The 19953-nt window shown below is 37.2% G+C and overlaps 1 protein-coding gene across 2 annotated transcripts in view; it reads right to left on the bottom strand.

The window, feature by feature from the left end:
- pkn2a (protein kinase N2a) overlaps window positions 1–19953 on the bottom strand; it is a 41243-nt gene that overhangs the window by 19925 nt on the left and 1365 nt on the right. The window contains exons 1-4 of one of the 2 annotated variants that reach the window (XM_088014877.1): window positions 7161–7238; window positions 6152–6157; window positions 4000–4164; window positions 3707–3842 (exon numbers count right to left, since the gene is read on the bottom strand). In XM_088014877.1, coding sequence (XP_087871003.1) covers window positions 3707–3842; window positions 4000–4164; window positions 6152–6157; window positions 7161–7223 — 370 coding nt within the window. In that variant the 5' untranslated portion in view covers window positions 7224–7238. Of the gene's footprint in view, window positions 1–3706; window positions 3843–3999; window positions 4165–6151; window positions 6158–7160; window positions 7239–19953 lie in introns of those variants that run through there. The other variant, XM_015005960.2, reaches the window with a different exon arrangement.

The following is a 19953-nucleotide window of genomic DNA, read 5'->3' as shown; positions in this document are numbered from 1 at the left end:
GTTCAGTGAATATTCTATATATTGAATGTTCTGTCAGATGTATTATCTATTATTAATAATAATAATAATAATAAAATAATAAAATAATAATAATAATAATGTGTATCAAAATATATGTTATGAGTTTATTGCTACTAAAATAAACTAGTAAAACAATAGATCAAAATGGTTTAAATCACATTTTGCTACAATGTTTTGACTCCATTTTCAAAAAGAAATGTATGTGCCTATGTACAATAATTAAACATGAAAAGAGATCGAGTCATAAATTAGTGTTTCCAATAAACACTTATAAAAAGTAACAATAATGTTTGAATGTGTCTAAAATCCATGTTGTCAAGACAATGCATCATTAATCAGTTACTTTTTGCTGAAAATACTTAAAGGGACAGTATTATACATTTTCTAGGCACATAGTGCCATTTTATAGCACAATCAAGTAACTATGTTATTTTCAGTTGCTATAAAAATGATTCATATATCAAATATAACTTAAAAGAAATTTGACTTCGTAATTTAATGTCTTGAAATTGGGCCTCTGTCTCTAAGAACTCCTGGTCTTACTGAAATTGTGCCTTCAGGAAGTTGAACAAGGTTTTTACCAGCATTGCACTGAGAAGTAGCTCATATAATGAACTCAGCAGATGCACAATCCTGCCAGGTATCTGCTAATTGCTGCTGGCTAGTCTGAAGGAGCTGGGTGGGAGAAATGAGGGTGATGGTGGATTAGCTGCGTCTTGAAGGCGGCATTAGGTCCAACCAGGCTTTTTGCACAGCTGAATGACTGCCATGCGAGATTAAAGGATTTCCTCAAACATTTATCAAAGAATCAAGGCAACACTCCTGGTATGTTTTTGATGAGAGAATAACATCAGAATATGATGTAAAGCTTAACACAGCTGATTTTACATAATGCTGTTCTTTAAAAAAAAAAATCAAGAGTTTACCTTACAGTCACATCACTCAAGTTTCAACTTCATGCAACAATATGACGTTGCTGTTTCACATTAATGTAAGGAATATTTTTAGCAGCATTAGGAATGATTTGTGCTTTTCTGTAGATTACACTACAGAAATCAGAAACTGGCCACAAATCATCAATCAGTGCGTCTGTAACAGCAGCGTTAGCAGTGAGCTCATGTTATGTCAGCGGTGATGGCACACTACAACACGTGTAGAAGAGCTGAGTCTGCTGTCCAGTTTACGATTGGGACTTGCTTCTCTCTGTGGGGGGGGTGGTATGGCTCAGGTCGTTTCCCACCAGGAATTCAGTGACCCCCACCCAGAGAGTGGGCCGTGGAACGACACAGTGAGCTCCTGAATAGCTCCAGGGCTGATGTCAACCGCTGGACCACTGACAAAGGGGAACCCTCCCACATATTAACCCGGCCTGCGTCTGATAGGAAGGCAAACATGACTAATACAGTTCCCTAAGCAATGACATCATCACTGGGCAACTCAGACCTGAAACCATGCTGGGTTTGTCTCCATGGAGATGAAATATGATTGAAGGTTAGAGAGTGGATCAGCTCTGAGTGTTGGAATTCCCCTTAGAAAAGGGAGCAGATGTGACTGGGGAAATCTGATTGGTGGTTCTTCATCAAAGCCACTGCTTCCCAGCCAGTCTATTTCTGGCTTCAGCTGAGAGGTGAAGAAAAGCCAGAGACCCTTCAGCAATGAACACTCTGGTCAACAGAGAAAGGCATTTTTATTAATTATAGAAGCGAGTGATGTTCCTCACGCGTTCCAGAGCCAAGCATGATTCCAGATGCAGTTTCAGGTCTGAGGAGCTCAGCAACATTCAGACACCCTCCCTCGGTCACTCTGTGATGGCCAGAAACATTCCACTGGTGCCATGTCACTTATCCAGAATGTCCAAGTTCATCAGATAGGAGGTCACAGAGTCAAGCTAAATTTGTTCCTACTTAAGACAGCCATTCAGATGTCAACAAGGTTCCTCTCCTCAAACACACACACATTATTTAGATTGGGCCTAATAGGCATTATGTCCAAGGCCAATCAGATTCAACTCATTAACTTTGATTAGAGGCTTATATATATATATCTATATAGATATATATATCTATCTATATCTATATAGATATATATATCTATCTATATAGATATAGATAGATATATATATCTATATAGATATATATATAGATATATCTATAGATAGATAGATAGATAGATAGATAGATAGATAGATAGATAGATAGATAGATAGATAGATATCTATAGATATTTATTTTGCTTTAAGTAAGCAAAATAACATCTTCCGGCTCCATCTTGATGCTTGTTGTAACTACATGATGAGTTAAGTGCAAATCGTCTGGGATGATTGATTGATAGGATCCTATCACGCCTGCAAGGTGCAAGGAGGAGCTGTATCCCCCTGCAGTGCGCTGCACTTGTTACAATCTGATGAACTTCTTCATCCTACTTACTTTCTTTATTTCCTCAACAGATTAAACCATATATCCTCCATTTACACTACAATAAGTAGATTAACACAACAATACTGTGCATTTTCCTTTGGCTTTCTCTGTGTTGTATGCACTGCAGGTATTTTTAACGTCTGAGCCCGACCAGACTATTAAGCAAATAATTCTGGCCCGACCCGGCCCGAATTTCAGGTCGCGCTCAGGACATAAATCTAAACTAACACGTCTTCCTTAATCTACTTCCGAACCCAGGGTAATGTGACGGCAACAGGCCATCCATTTGCTTCCTGAACCCATCAGAACAACAGCTGCCAACAACTACTCCACAAGACAACGGCGGTAACAAAGGCGATCCTGAATGCTCCCAGCTGTTGTGCTTCAACTCTCTCTAAATTCCATTGTTGCTGACAAACGAACAGGAGCAGGCTTTCAACAGGCTCGGGGAGGAACAATCGGCAGCTCATTGTAGCTATCGCTGGAATGTGGGAATGCAACATTGTCATCCTCTGGGGAATGAGTCACCTCCAAACACTGGATGTGCACTCTATTAGCATGTGTAAGTTTATACAGGGCTTCTGACAGAACACTCCCAAAATTGTTTGTACTGTCAATATTTGTAGTTACAGTTAAAACAACTATGCAGCAAATGAACAGCTGAATGGGCTGGCATTCAGAGGAAATGTAGATGTAGATGACGGGACAGATAACTCTTTCACCAGTAAAGCTTAGCTAAACATTTTGAATAGCTATAAGAGATACTGATTGGTAATCGGCTGCTACTGATCAGCTGAGCTGATCTTTTTCTGATCAGCGAATGCACATGCCTAAAATGTCTAGGGTTGCTATAACAAGTAGGGTTGCAATGATTCCTCAAATGATTGGAGTACCTCGATTATAAAAATTTGTCGAGCAAATTATCTGCCTCGAAACTTCGTTAAATTATGTTTAATTATTTAGCGCACCATGTTTGGGTCGGGTGATTATTTGTGTTGCGCAGCGCTCTCACTTCCGCCTAGGAGTTGTTGGCGAATGCTAAGGTTAGCAACATAAAGTCCAATTTTCAAGTTCTGTACAGGGAATACTGAAGTATTTCATTGAGTTATGATGTTGCATCTTCTTATACTATAGTTCTTAAAAAGAAATAAGTCGGTCAAAGCTTTGGAAAAACCAGGGATGAGAACTAGTCATAAATATTTTACTGGTACAACTTGGATAATGAAGAATTAGCTCATGAATCAATGCAGTCATCCAGTTCTAATTACCTGCTAGTTCTTCTGGATCTTTGACCACTATATGAGCGTTTAGTTCTTGCAGCTCCTGGTGGAGCTCCTCCACCTTCTTGTTAGATTTTTTAAGCATATTGTCCACGTAAGCCAGGCTCTTCTTGTCTGTGGTGACCTGAGGATACGTGGGAAGAATGAGAAAGTAAAGGAGCACTATTACTTCTTTTGGGTGGTAAATTTGTCAGAGTAATAGAAAGAGCTACAAACTGGAAAAGATTAAAGTTTGCAATCAAGTAAAATTACTTTTTTGCAAGTAATATTTTGGGGGTTACCTTGCGCAGGTTCTCTGCACCTTCTTTGATCTTTAACTCTTTGCGGATCTCACGACGGATCTGCTCCTTGATTTCATCCAGTTTCTGCTGGACCATGGTATCAGACAGGTCCAGGTTTTGTCCAAGACCCAGTCGCTCTGCCACCAGCTGGGCCCTGGCATCCCCCTGGGGAAGAAAAGGTGAGAAACAGAACTGAGTTGAGACGAGGAAACTCGGTATGTAACGCAGAGGGACGACAGAGAGGAAGGAGGCAGAAGAGAGGGACTTCTCACCCTACGAGGGCACCAAAAATCTCATTAGATTATCAAAATTTGTTTTTACATTGGCATAATAACAAGACTCCTACAAAAAGCTACTTTTGAAATTTTATCGAATTTAAAGAAATTAAAATATAAAAAATATAGTAATGAAACTGATGTTCTTATCTTACCACAGATGTTAGCAAATCAAAGACATTTTTAGTTGTGTCAATATTTTACTGATTGGCTGACTGACAAATTCTTTCGAGTATTTTGATTGGTCTAGGAATTGGAAGCTTTGGAGATGCTAATTTGGTTACTTCATATGTAAGAAAAGCATAATTTCTTAATTCTTGTAAATATGTGATAAAATGTATTCATTATATTTATTTACTTTGTAAAACAAATAAATAAAATGCTAAAAACTGTGAATAAAGCCAGGTTTTGCTGATTATGATTGATCCAAGGGGGTGAATACTTTCTATTGTCAAATTATGGCTGATAATAATGAGTGATGAGGATGATGTCGGCTATGAGAGCTTAGGTGAAAAGGATTATGAAGCCAACAGTAGGAAGTTGGAGGACTGCTGCACTTCTGGGTTCAGTGTCTCTTGAGTAGCACTTTATGGTGACTTCTTATAGTTTCAACTGTAATGTAATGTAAGTTATTGGTAATAATAGTGGTATTAAGAGTCAACTGCAACTCCACACATTTTTGCAAACACGGTTTAGGACTCAGTCTTATGTCTTTATCATAACATTTATTAAAGTGACTGTCTTATTGAGGTATTTTGCAAGTTATTATATTTCTGTAAGAAGAAATATAGTAACTTGTACAGAGATGATCAGAGCTGCTCCTAGATAATGCTAACTTGTTTCAGCATACTTTCGGCATTTCAGCTATCATAGCCGTTAGCAGTGCAGATAGTAAGTTAATAATTCATATATCTAATGTAAATTGTTTATTTTTGTTTTCCAATAAATCTTTAGTTTGGAAAACATATTCATTATACAGTTCCTTTTATCTTCAATTATGTAAAAATTGGGTGGGGAAAAAAGTGATATCACAACATTTCATTTAAGATATTTATTGATCATATTTTCCATTAGATTTTTTCATGCTTTGGTCAACATTTTTTTTTCTTACAAAAAACACTACTTACATAAAGTTTGGAGTTGAAAATATTGATTATAGTCATACATTTAAGGGCTTAAAAAAAAAAAGTTATATAACATTGTCTTCAGTACCCAGAGACTTAAAGTCATCCTGCATTTCTAAAATATTTGTTTTTTTGAACCATTTCTGGATTAAAAAAATTATTTTATTTGTGCTCTTTTAATCATTTAAATGGCTGTTCATTAAAAGGAAATGTCTTTATGTTAATTCTAAAAAATATCAAATAATTAATTTTTAAGTAATATATATTTTACAATTGTGACTTTTGCAGTGTACGCTGATGTTACTATGCAAACAGAAAATTACTTTTTAATGTAATCTGGTTATTAGTCATAGCAACTTCACAAGTTAATACTTGTCTTCTCATTTTGGTTAAAGGGATCAAAGGGAAAGTGTCGAAAAAAAAAAGAAAACAAACCCCAGCTCCTCATTTGCATAGTACTGAGTCATTCTAGACCGCCAACATTTTTTCACCAAATCATATTTGCACAACTCAGCTGCCCTAGTTTTGCGTTGTGAAGATCTGTCAGTTCCCACTGGGCTGGAGGGTAAGTGGCTGCAGAAAACCCTGATGCCTGTGGCAGTGAAAAGGTCTTCTGACCGAACCTGAGGCTCAGCCGTTCAGCCTGAGTGCTCTGGCCTCACTAAAACATAGTGGAGTTTTGAATCTGAGCTGCCTCCAAACACCCGCTTTTCACTGCTGCCGTCAGTCACCAGTGACCTGCATCTGTAAAACCATCACCTTAACTTAAGGAGGATTAGCAGTCACTTCCTGAACGCCGCGGCTTTAGAGGTCACCATGAATGCACAGCGATTTTGAATTACAATAAGCAACCCCGATCTTTAAACATCGCAGTAGTTAATGTTTTATTTAAATGGCTGATAAAAAGGATTCATAACATTATTTTCAACACTACAAGGTCTAACTAACTGAATTAAGCCAATATTATGCAAAAGCCTTTAAAACATTCATCATAGAAATGATTTAACCAAATGTGGAGAAGCAGTTTGTATCCTCTACTAATCAGGACCAAACTTCCAGAAAACTGCAAAGATGCTGAAACACTGAGCTGTTCAGAACTGCTTTTGATTCATAAGAACTGGAGCATTGATATTTCAGGTACATTTGCTTGATAATTTTGATGACTGCATGTATTTTGTAGACCTGTCACAATTATCAATAAATCAATTAATCGCATGATAAATTAAAACAAGGTCAATAATTTCCATTTGCTTAATTATTTGTTTTCTCTTTTCTCTCTCTTTCTACCAAAAACTGGATGACAAGTCTTCAGTTTCAACTAGCCCCTTTTCTTGAAGGACAGTTTTGTTTACAGAAGCTTCATAATTCACTTTATTTGTTGTTTCTGTTGTTTTGTTTTGTTTATTTTTGGATATTTAACATGTCTTCCAATTCCAGTGTTAAATATTCATTAGAATTTAAAGTCTAATAATCTTTGAAAATGGGTTCTTGCATTATTTATGCCATTATTATATTATTTGAAAATGGCCTCAAAACAACAATATTATCATTTATCACAATAATTTCTTGAGCAATTTCTTGCCCAGCAAAATTTGTTATTGTGACAGGCCTAATCATTATATTTTTATGATGTAAAGCACTTTGAAATGCCTTGTCGCTGAAATGTGCAATCCAAATAAACTTAACTAACATTTACTCAACCTGCTTCAGGCGAATCTCTCAGTGAAAAACAAGTTCCTTGGTATTACTAGCTGTTCCTTACCACAACTTCATCAGCTTCAGCCAAATCCATCTCCAGATCAGTTGAACAAACAAGTCCACGCATCTTCTGCCGACCAGCTACGCCGTCAACGCTTTCAGTTCTATTACACAGACTGATTCAACACCACAAAAGACCGGGCTTCACTGCGCTGGGCCGAGGCAGCGGCCAGAGTCTCGGTCATTGACTCTGCCGGTGTCTGCTTTGCTCCAACTCTCTCACACAGACCATTGACATAAACAGGGAAGATAAACCGTCTGAGCAGAGACAGCCAAATCCTTCTTAGCTTCTCGCTCTGTGAGGTCATAGCAGCCCAGAATGGGACCTAATCTCACTCCACGGCGAGAACCGGGTTTAAAATTAACACCAGTTGAAGAATATCACTGGCCATCTTCGGCACCCCTCCCCCCAACCAGAGAACACATGTGATAGAGGAGACACCCTGGGATCTCAGAGCAACACCACAGAGACGTATTACCACAAAGCAAAGCATAGAGCTCAAGTGTGTTGTCTGTGGAAATGACATCATTTCTACAGAACTGATGATATCCAAGGCATTACAAGCTGTTTCTATTGACCATAAAATTGCAAAAATCGGAATTTCGAAAAAAAAAAAAAAAAAAAAAAAAACCTAAAGGAAACAAGAATTCCATAAAGTTTGATAAAATGTCTTGCCACTAAAATGAGGTGGTTTTTTGGCTGTATAGAAATTTGTGTATTTTGCAAAACTGCCATGGAAATACTTTTTTTTCCGGATCTAACAAGATCCACAACTGGATGTTACTACTGGCAGAAACGATGAAGAAGACAACAGGAAGTAGTATGAGGAGGATGGAACAACATGTTTTTAAATGACTTACTGCGTGAACAAACTTATTCACATGTGATTTTAATTGTGTCTCTTATTTAATGGAAACAGCACAATAGTGAAATTGTGTTTTTTCGACATTAGCAGAATATTGACAAAGTTTTGCCTATGTTTGTAATGGAAGCGCAGCTACTGTGAAACCAAGGTTGTATTGGACTTCTGCTAACATCAATAGACGTAACCACAATACACGACCATTTCCAGGTGCCTAATACCAAGAAGCAACTTCCACCTGTCCAGATTTTCTGATACAGCTTTGGCTAAACTAAACTTGCCATTAAAGTTGTACAATAATCTAGTTATCAACTCAGTAAGTCAAGCCAGGGATGTTCTCTCAGGTGAAGCTGCTACTAGGGGATCAAAGACAAAGGCGGTGGAGAGCTCACCACCACAAAAAACTAAATCAACTGAGCAGGCCCAGAACTCTTTGCAGCCACATCATTAAAGCATGAATCCATTAAAAAACCATTAGTGTTTTTATCAAATTGTGTTGGTTTTTTGTGTCATTTTAAATATATACACAGCTCCAAGCAATCCCAGTATCAACAAAATCACACAGACACGATATGTGGCAGTTTGGGGAGCATGATGTGCTCAGTGTTCATTATAAATAATATCTTTTCAAAAGGAGGCATTACAGTTTAAAAAACAACAGCAACTAATTAACAGGAACTAATAAAGCTGAGTTCCAGCTGTAGCTGAAAATGGAAAATTCCAACATCCTAGTCAGAATGAACTCAAAATGTCAGAAAGTGGGAGCAACTGCAACTACCTCCATATTGATACATATTGTTTCAGGTGCAGCTGTCAGCTGTGGCAGGTAACCAAAGAGTGAGTGAGTTAGTTGATGTCACCAACCTAGCTGAACTGGCAATGTGAGGTTGAGTGGCTAAAGTCTTTCCTCTGCCTACATCTCCCAGAATGCCATGAAGTTCTGGATTGGAGTTCAGTGAATATTCTATGCATTGAATTAGCAGACATATTATCTATCTATACAGATTACATGTCTGCCACTATGTATATTGTTACTGATTTATTGCCCAGACCTAATTTATCTGTTTTTTGTGTGTGTACTAACTCTTTTCCTGTTCCTCCAGTGTGATTGGTCCTTTAATACCATCAACACACATCCAGAGCCAGAAAACTTGTGTCCCAGTACTGATTTCATAATGATCTAGAATTATTGACAAATGTGCAGAGTTAGGGTTTAATCAGGGAAAGATCCTGGGTGTGTTGAACCTACTTTACTGGAGGCCTCTGCTCCTGTGATATTATCAAACAATAAACGGCTGAATGACAATCATAATAAACATAGCTTGGTAGTTAAGCACACTTAATTCTTTTAAATACCTGGCTCAATAAAATTGTTGAGTACTTCAATGAGAACTTTCAATAGGAACAAATTAAATCAAAGCTAGAATATAAAAACAGCTAAAATCTTCTATTACTGATTCTACAGTTGTATGTCATTTTAATAACACACTACAAAATGCCAGAAGGGACCCTGGCCCTCAACTGTTGCTGCATATTACAGCTTTAACAGTCTTATGGATATTAAAGGAGCCCTGCCATCAGCTGGAGCTCAGTCCCAAGCTGTGAGTGACATGTTTGTTAAACTTCTACTTAGGGCTGAAACGATTCCTCGAATGATTCGAGTACCTCGATTACTAAAATTCCTCGAGGAAAATTTACCTGCCTCGAAGCTTCGTTAATTTATGTTTTATTAGTTAGCGCACCGTGTTCCGGCCGGGACTTCATTTGCGTTGCGCGGAGCTCTCACTTCCGCCTCTGAGTTGTTGACAAAAGCTAAGTCTCAGCGGCATAAAGTTCAATCTTCAAGATTGGCCCGTGGGGATTTTATTGATTGATGATAATGCCCGACTTTTTATCGTTTTTGGGGAACCAATAAGCATCCTTAAAATGACTGGGGGAATGCCTGGAGTACGGCAGCATTTCTCCTCCGGGGCTGCTGGTTGAAAGCGAACGGCGGGAAGAGCGCTGAGGTGAGCGGATAGCCTGAACAGGGCGGGCGGCTGAGTAGCTGATGCTTACCGTGTAAATGTAGCTTTACCGACGAACCGCACAATAAATTTCATATCCCGGTCTGAAGAAACGGGTGGCGGAGCGCATCGTACATGGCTGGTAGATGAGTTTCTGAGTGTGACCAGTGAAGGTGTCGTAAATATCCCGTATTGCTTCCCCCCGTGTTCGTCCCCCGGTCTAACGGTTCGTCAGTCCGCTGGTCTATTTCCTCCCCTCCACCCCATCTTACGTTCGTTCATTCACCCTCTCCTTCCACTCCAGGCGGCATTTCCCGTATTTGCAAACCCAAAGCGTGACAGGTTAGGTGGCAAGGTGAGTTTAATTAATCTATTAAACTCACTGAAGATGAATACATAAACTAAAAGCTGGATTGTAGACATTTTTTATAAGCATATTTGTGAGCCTGCCTCTTTGTTATTAAATTCAATATAATTTCATATTTTTCTATAACTTTTCTTCTGGTTAACTTAGAAAGTGAGCTATTATTGTTACAGGTTAGTTTTCTAAACTACAAAAAAGCAACTGTTAGGGATGCTCAAATATGAAAAATTGGACTGATATTGATATCTGATTGTAACACCGGTATTATGCCAGATTTACCAATATTTCATTTTATAATTTTTTTTATCCGATTACTCGATTAATCGTAAGAATAATCGATAGATTACTCGATTACTAAAATATTCGTTTACAACAGCCCTACTTCTACTTCCTTTATCTGTTTTTCTTTATTCATGTTATTATACAAACTGTAGTCATCAGAATCAATCAACTATTAAATAAATAAATGCTATAGAGAATATTAGCTATATCAAAAGATGAAAAGGTTAGGATAATTTAGACACTGATGATAAATTGTCCCAGAAATTATTGTGATAAGCGATAATATTGCTGTTTTGAGACCATTTACAAGCAATATACTGATAATGGCATAATAAGTTTGTCCTATCAAAGAATAATGAACTTTAGTTTTGTACAGAACATTCCCACACTGGAACTGGAAGGTATTTCAAATATCCAAAATAAAACACAATCACCAAAAACAATAAAAAAGGGAAAACACACACACACACACACACACCCAAAACCATACATAAAATGGATTATGAAGTCTCTGTAAACAAAAATGCTCTTCAAAAAATATAAATCATCAGAATGGAAATTACCTAGCTCATTTTAATTTATCATGTGATTAATTGTTTATTGCGACAGGCTCATTATTGTTGTTTTAGAGTCTGACTCTGACTTTCTAAGTTTATGTAGTTCGAAAGTCACTCACCCGTTAAAATTCCAGATTTTTTAAAATTTCATATTTAAATCCAGATAAATCCAAACTTTTTTGGCCTTTGTGATGACTTCAGTTCTTTAAAGCACAAGAAAAATAACTGACAACTCTATAGAGGGGGGGAAGTGAAAAAGATAAAAAGCTGCAATAACATGGATGAATAAGTGAACACTTTTAAATATACTGGCAAGCAAGCAAGGCTTTTCTGTCAACATGTAGAGCAGCGTTGTCCAAAGTGCAGCCCGGAGGCCTTTTACGGCCGCTGAGTGACACAGATTTGTTCTGATGCAGATGGAGACTTTTTATTTCCCCAATTTGGGGAAATAAGCAATTTATCAATTAATTGCAATAAACTCAATTTCTAATCTTATGATTAAATTTTTTTGAAGGCCAATTTTGCTGAGAGTTCTAATTTTTTAAATTCATGCTTTCAGTTATAAGTGGTTAAATTTATTGTTTTTGGTTGTGGTGTTTAATTTGGGATATGCTAAATATCTTCCAGTTTCAGTGCTAAGTGTTCTTAACAAAATTAAAGTTTATTCTGTACAGGTGAATTTGTGTTATTATCCCATTACCAATATATGAACTGAAAATGTCCTCTAAACAACATTATCGTTTAGCACAGCAATTACTGGGACAATTTATAGTCCAGCAGAATCTGTTACTGTGACTGGCCTGCCCACAAGTTAAAATCTTCTCACAAAAATTTTAGAAACACAACATAATTGTCATCTTTCAATTACCAAGCTTTTTATTTTCCCTTTAGTTCATGGTAGATAGAACCACAACTATCTACTGACTTTTACACTAAAGACGACTTTGGTGCACCTAAAATAGTTTTAACTACATTATTAAAGCTTTTTCACATGAAAAGTGACCTAAATCATGTTTTCATTACTGAGAATAGATTGAATCTTTATTATTTTGAAAAACAAATTAGTAAAGTGATTGCCTTTCTATCAATAAGGAAAACACGCAAAACCCTCTTGAAGTTTTAGATCTACAATGATTTACACATTCCTTTCCTACAAATAAAGTAAAATAAAGACTATTTTCATTGTTTAAAATATTCCATGCTTTCTTAATTGTTGAGCAGGGGGAGGAAAAATTGTCTTTAAATTAGTTTTTAAAAAAATGTTTTATTTTCTGGCCTGGCAATACCCATTTTACAAACAGTTTGGAAATAAAGTGTAGAGGTAAACTAAACAAGTAACCTTCTGCCTCCTGCAACCATAAATCCAGGTTCTCTTCTCTAGGTGTTTACTTCTTGACGAAAGTATAGTTTGCACATATTCTCTCTGATGACTCACAGTTAAAATGGAGGTTGTGAGTGATTGGATGAAGGAGGAAGAGGTCTCTCATTTGCTCACTCCAGTGCGAAATTTGTTTGCACTCCTTGCTGTGTTTGCCCACTGTGGTATAAGGACAACAGTGGACACCCAAACAATCCTATTTTACTGTGCAACAATGCAAGGAAATCCAAGAAAGGCCAATCAGATAAGCCTGACATTCATCAACTCAGGCAAACACAAGGCCTACATTTTAATTTGAAATTAACACGCATCGCTCGTTGACGTGACTATTCTGGTCTCCAGTTCCACTGTCTTTGTCACACATGCCAGAGATGCCGGTCGGCATGTGCAGGTGTCGCCATTTCTTGCAAACTGAACACACAGACTCGTGAGGAGGAAACAAAAATCTCATACCAGAAACATGAGACGTCATGGGTTCAAAGAGAAGTGAAGCAGGAACTGTAAGCAAATGCTTCCTCTCATAACAAAACACAGCGCAAGACTGATGGACTCAACAACTGTGGCTCCACTATTTACTATGAGACAATCCATGACCCTGCATTACTACCCGGGCTATATAGTAATAGAAAAAATGGCTTAATTTGAGGGATACGATTTACAAATTAAAGCTCAGATTTTTTCCATGCGATATCCAATTTGTATATTTTTTTCCCGCTTTCTTTTATAAAACAAAAAAAAAATGACAGAAAATATTTTCAAAAAGTTGTTTTTACTTTAGTCATCTCTACTGAGTGATACGACGGAGAAAATTACAAGAAAAAAAGTTTTATTGTAATCTGATGTGACCAGCTCAGTCCATGAGCTGGTCACATCAAAATAGTCAGCGGTTTTCAACAACAGTTTCAATGTTCTGCTACTGATAATAATTTGATGCTGATGTGTTAAAACAAATGTGTTTTAATGCTGACATTGTGTGGTATGAGTTTATTACTTTCAAAACACATACAAAGTATAACAACACAAGATGCTCAACATTCCTCATTTTAGTTTTTCATTATTTTTCATGTCTGTATTCTCATAAAATTACTTCTCTGCTAATATTACAAATTTGTTCTGGTAGTATTATGACTTTATTCTTGTATTATTAATCACAAAAAAATATTAGCCTGGTCTGAATACTTGGTTAGAGTTGACCTGAAAGTATAGCAGCTGTGAAACTCTTGTAAACAAGAGGGCGTGCCGACATCACTCAGAACTATGGAAACCAACGAGAGCATTGTAGAAAAAAAATCCACATTTCCAAAAATGTAATCTTCCAAACACAAAAATTTTTTTAGATCAATGAAATCGATTTATTGCCCAGCTCTACTTAAAGTGGCAGTATGTAACTTTTATTAAAAATATTTTTTTAATTGAAACTCTCACTATGTTCTGATAGTGTGTTATTAGACAGATAATCTGAGAAAAAAATGAACTCCTCTGCCTTCTCCCAGTGCGAACTAGAAACAACCAATCAGAAAAGGAGGCGGGTCTATCAATCATCCTCCGTGTGACGCTACTCATCCCCCTCTCTACTATCCTGCCTGCATCCCAAATTCTCTCTTCTTTGCTGGATCTAGCATTGCATGTTGTGAAATGCTAGGCTAGTTAGCATGGCCACCAGTTTTCATGTAACGCTAAGTTGTTTCTCTGCCATTAGAAGATTTAGTAGAGTACATGAGGATAATTGACAGCGCTAAAACCCTCCTCCTGGCTCTGATTGGTTGTTTGTGACTATGCGCAGGTCATTTCTTCAGATGGCAACACTCATAGCTCATAGAGGAGGTGGAGGAGATCAATCTTTTTTACAGATTATCTGTCTCATAACATACTGTCACAACATGGTAACAAGCTTTAACAAATATGTATAACAAAAAAAACTTTATGTTTTTGTTTTTATAAAAGTTACATACTGCAGCAGACCAGTGTAAAGTATTAAATGGCTGGCTAGTAAGCATATGAATTGTATAAATAAACTGCTAGCAAATGTCATACCTAGTAAAAATAGCCTTCAAGGGTTCATCTGGGGCCTTAGACATGACCTGCATTGGCCAGTAAAATCACACACTGGGTCTGTACCTCTAATTCATCCAGGTTGACAACATGAGATCTGGTCAGACAATAAGACAATGGAAAAGTTCAGGCCACTCTCCAAGCCCAGGCTTACAGAGCCAGGTTTTCCCGTTAGAAGCCACAACATCTGAGTATTACACAGAGTCCATCGTTCAACACAGCCTGCTGCACAGCAATCGCCAAGGCCTTGTGTGTTACTTTGGTAAAAAATAGAAACATGTGGTAATAAACATAGATTCTACAAGCGTGACTCCCAAGCATATCTCGGAACAGATTGCACTGTATGTAATATTACACTCGTTGAGTTTCTGTTAAAGGTCATGCCTCACGTGCTACGGCAGGCCGTGTGTGAGCATGGAGCAACAAAGTCACAGAGTGATCAATGAACGGCTCTGAGGGACCAACCTGCCGAGAGTCACGACCTGTGTCGCCCTCACAGGGGTCTGGAGGGACTTGTGTAGGTTCACTTCAGCTACTATTAGCATAGGAAAGCAATAGAGCACATACAATCAGCTTTACGGCATATCCTTTTGTCAAGATATGAGTTTGTGTTCTGACTACATGTTGCTGATTGCTGATATCCAGAACATATAACGTTATTTTACCGAGATGCCAGAGAAAAGTGTAGGGTAACCCTAATTAATATCTGTCTCGATATAGACAGATATTTTTGTCAGTTTCTTTATTACTTATTTTACATTGACTGCTCTACTCCTAATTTGACTGATTGAACAAATGAAAGTTGTTTTTACATGTTTGACCAAGCTAGTCCAAGCTGTTGGTGTATTTAAGTGAGCTGTAATGGTACAATTATCAAATTAATTTGTAGCTCAGTACAAATGTGTAGGTTCACTTTAAAAAACCTACACATTTTCAGGTAAAAAAAAAAAGCCAGTCTTTCTGTATCGAATTGCTATCGGCCGATACTAAGCTTCAGATATAAGTATCGGAAGTGAAAAACATGAATCGGTGCGTCCTTGCATGATGAACTTCTTCCCAAGCAGCATACAACCGAGTTACCATGTGATTTGTTACCACCATCATGTCTTATAACTGTGTGACTAAAAGCAACAGCAACCCTACCAGAAAATATAGCGCACCTGTGCTGAGAAATCAGTCAACACAGTGGGACTGAAAAAGCCATTTTATGACTACTTGTTCACATGACAACAGAGCATCAGCACCTCTTGTCTCAGTGAAAGGCTTCAGTTAATGTGAAATGTTAAAAACAGGAAGGCTACCATCAGAAACAATGCAGCTGCCACATTGGATTCAAAGGCTGGATTTGAAATTTGTGAATATGGCCAAAAAAAAAAAAAAAACGTGTTTAGCTGGCTGAAGCTGGTTGTTGATGCTTAAACCTCAGAGCTCATGTTTTCAGATGCGTAGCCATCTTACTCCTCAATACCATGGTACACTGAGTGAATTTGACTTCCAGACCGATATCTTCACAGGTGAAATAAATGTTCTCTTGTAGAGAAAATACTGACAAGAAAATCTTTGAGCATCAATTTTCACTTTTTAAACAGGAAAAATATCATCCTAGCAGTCGCTTCATCTTTTGATAAATAGGGGCGGGGAGATGACCTGAAAAAAAGAGTTTCTGATTACATACAGTAGAATATTTATGTGCAATTTATCAAGTTCACTGCTAACAACAGAGGTAAAAATGTGATTTGAGTTTTTATTGAATACTTTTAGGAGGTCAGCTATTATGTTTTTGACTATTTTTAAATACTTTTTTTTTGTTGCCTGTAGGGATATACCAGTCCACTTTTTTCACTTTTGATACCGATACAGATGTCTAAAGATTAGTATCAGCCGATACGATACAGAAAAACAAAGTTGAATTGACTTAAAATGTTTCTTTAAAAAAAAAAAAAAAAAAAAGCACAGATATAAATGTACTGAATTCTAAATGTATTTGATAACTCTGCACCAGTACAGCACACTTAAATACACCACTTAACTTACAGGGATCACTTCAGTTTTTGTATCTTGAGTCTTCAAGCCAGTAGAAAACAATCCACTGAATGGAGAAATAATCCAGGTTCCCTTTGAGAGCTTACAAAACACAAACCAGCTGAGGCCAAAGGTTAAAGTTCATCTGAAAAAACGTGCAGCCACCAACAGTACAACAAGTAGACAGGTCTGTAATAGGAGTGGGCATTTATAGTGTAGTATATAATTTCTCATGAAAAAATAACCATGATAAGAATTTTTTATCCAAATGATTAGGAACCAAAACAATCAGCTTTACTCAGGCTATCAAATCGGACTTAGCTAACATAATTGATCCTAAAGCAGCACTGCAGAACTTTGATGACTAACCCAAAAGATAATATTTATGATTATTGGTCATTGAAAAGGTTTGATTATTTTCCGATCAGGGAAAGCACCACTCTTCAGAGTGGAAGTTACCAAGTGAAAAAGATCCAGTTTGCCATTTTCAGCGGCAATGAGATGTTAGAGGAAGCAGAGAAGGTGCGAAAAGTTTATGGAATGAAAACTGTGTTTTCTATAGAGAGCCGAGTTAGGTAGTAACTAGTTACATTCACTAGTTACTTTCACTGAATTACATTTATAAGTAAATTTTTTGGGGGGGAAAAAAGTACTTTGAGTATTTTTACTATGCTGTACATTTACTTCAGTAATCTTATCATGACATTGCTTCTCTTAATCGAGTAAAATTTCTGGATTCTCTACCCGGTGAATGAGGAACAATCATGTTTTAACCAAAAATTCACCACACAAACCAAGTTGTCGCACCAGACAACTTCCTGATTGGAAGGTTTTTTTTCACTGGAAGAAAATGCTTTAGAAAAAACTTTCCTTTGATTGTTATTTGTTACTTATCTTTACTGTTGACATTTTTGTCCTTAAAATATCAAAACTTCCACTTAACTTTCTATTTTGCTCCAGCAGATGATACCATTTTTAAATATTAAAAGACTGATCATTTGATCAGTTACTCAATAATTGAGTTGACTTTTTACTAAATAGTTTTTTTTTTACTCGAGTAATTTCTTGGATGGCTACTTTTTAGTTGTACTCTAGTAAAAAAAACATATTGAAGTAGTACTACTTCTACTTGATTACAACTTTTGGGTGCTCTGCCCACCTATGCTATGGAGGCATGTTGGGGGATTTTTATTCTGGCGACAACAAAAAGGAGTTATTCTTTAGAAAACTAGGGGAAGCTCAAAGTACTACATGAAAGTTGCTCTGTTTTATCCATTTGAAGAGTAGAGTTCTACTGATCATGGAACACACTAGATTAGAAAATTTTGTCAGTCTTTTAGAAATCTTACTATTACGGTAAACGTCCACCACTTCCATTGGAAAACCACAGAGAGACTGAATTAGGGCTGTTGTAAACAAATATTTTAGTAATCGAGTAATCTATCGATTATTCTTACGATTAATCGAGTAATAGGATAAAAAAAAATTATAAAATGAAATATTGGTAAATCTGGCATAATACCGGTGTTACTATCAGATATCAATATCAGTCCAATTTTTCATATTTGAGCATCCCTAACAGTTGCTTTTTTGTAGTTTAGAAAACTAACCTGTAACAATAATAGCTCACTTTCTAAGTTAACCAGAAGAAAAGTTATAGAAAAATCTGAAATTATATTGAATTTAATAACAAAGAGGCAGGCTCACAAATATGCTTATAAAAATGTCTACAATCCAGCTTTTAGTTTATGTATTCATCTTCACTGAGTTTAATAGATTAATTAAACTCACCTTGCCACCTAACCTGTCATGCTTTGGGTTTGAAAATACGGGAAATGCCGCCTGGAGTTGGAGGAGAGGGCGAATGAACGAACATGGGGTGGAGGGGAGGAAATAGACCAGCGGACTGACGAACCGTTAGAGCGGGGGACGAACACGGGGGGAAGCAATACGGGATATTTACGACACCTTCACTGGTCACACTCAGAAACTCATCTACCAGCCATGTACGATGCGCTCCGCCACCCGTTTCTTCAGACCGGGATATGAAATTTATTGTGCGGTTCGTCGGTAAAGCTACATTTACACGGTAAGCATCAGCTACTCAGCCGCCCGCCCTGTTCAGTCTATCCGCTCACCTCAGCGCTCTTCCCGCCGTTCGCTTTCAACCAGCAGCCCCGGAGGAGAAATGCTGCCGTACTCCAGGCATCCCCCCAGTCATTTTAAGGATGCTTATTGGTTCCCCAAAAACGATAAAAAGTCGGGCATTATCATCAATCAATAAAATCCCCACGGGCCAATCTTGAAGATTGGACTTTATGCCGCTGAGACTTAGCTTTTGTCAACAACTCAGAGGCGGAAGTGAGAGCTCCGCGCAACGCAAATGAAGTCCCGGCCGGAACACGGTGCGCTAACTAATAAAACATAAATTAACGAAGCTTCGAGGCAGGTAAATTTTCCTCGAGGAATTTTAGTAATCGAGGTACTCGAATCATTCGAGGAATCGTTTCAGCCCTAGACTGAATACAATACAAGTCGTTAAAAACCATTTGAAATGAAAGATCTGTAATTATCTTTGTTTTAAAATATTACTGAAATCCTGTTTAACCGTAATGCTGTGTGACTGATTTCTCTCTCACACACTCTGTGAGGTCGCCTCAGATCGAAATGTGAATTATTAATGATAACGACTGACAATGACAGAAAATCTCCTGTGGAGTTACAATAAACGAATGAATAATTTAACATTTTAACACACAACAGTCAATATCCATCAACTTTCTACTCTATACAAGAGGGGAAACAAAGTATTTCTGTGCCATTTAAATTTAGTTTTTAAAAAGAGAAAACTGAAATCAGCTGCCACAAGTGATCAGATGAGTGTGTCTCTATTAGCTTATGACAAAGTGCCTACATATGAAAAATCATTGAGTCTGACATCACACAGCTTGCTGTGTGCAGATTAATGATTTAAAAAAATATCACATTTCATTATGTAGCTTCAGCTGCTGTCCTGAAGAAGCCTGTTTCAAATGGGAATGTTTTTCAAGAGCATATTTTGTGTTTTTTGGTCTAAGGTTGCTGTGGTAGGCAGCCACATCCACACAGTTAGCTAAAGAAAAAAGACTCTAATAAGTAATAAACTGTTTTTCATACTTTCATTATCACTATAGTACCACAAAATATCAAGATAAAATTTTGAAGTCAACGTCACCCACGTCTTTTTTTGATACATTCATCTAAATCATTGAAAAGGGTTGAAACTTCAATACA

Source organism: Poecilia mexicana, unplaced genomic scaffold (assembly GCF_051168715.1).
Source record: "Poecilia mexicana isolate PSO_F unplaced genomic scaffold, ASM5116871v1 scaffold_17, whole genome shotgun sequence".
NCBI lineage: Eukaryota > Metazoa > Chordata > Actinopteri > Cyprinodontiformes > Poeciliidae > Poecilia > Poecilia mexicana.
Note: the sequence above shows the minus strand (reverse complement) of the source record. Positions and strands in the feature narration are given on the sequence as shown.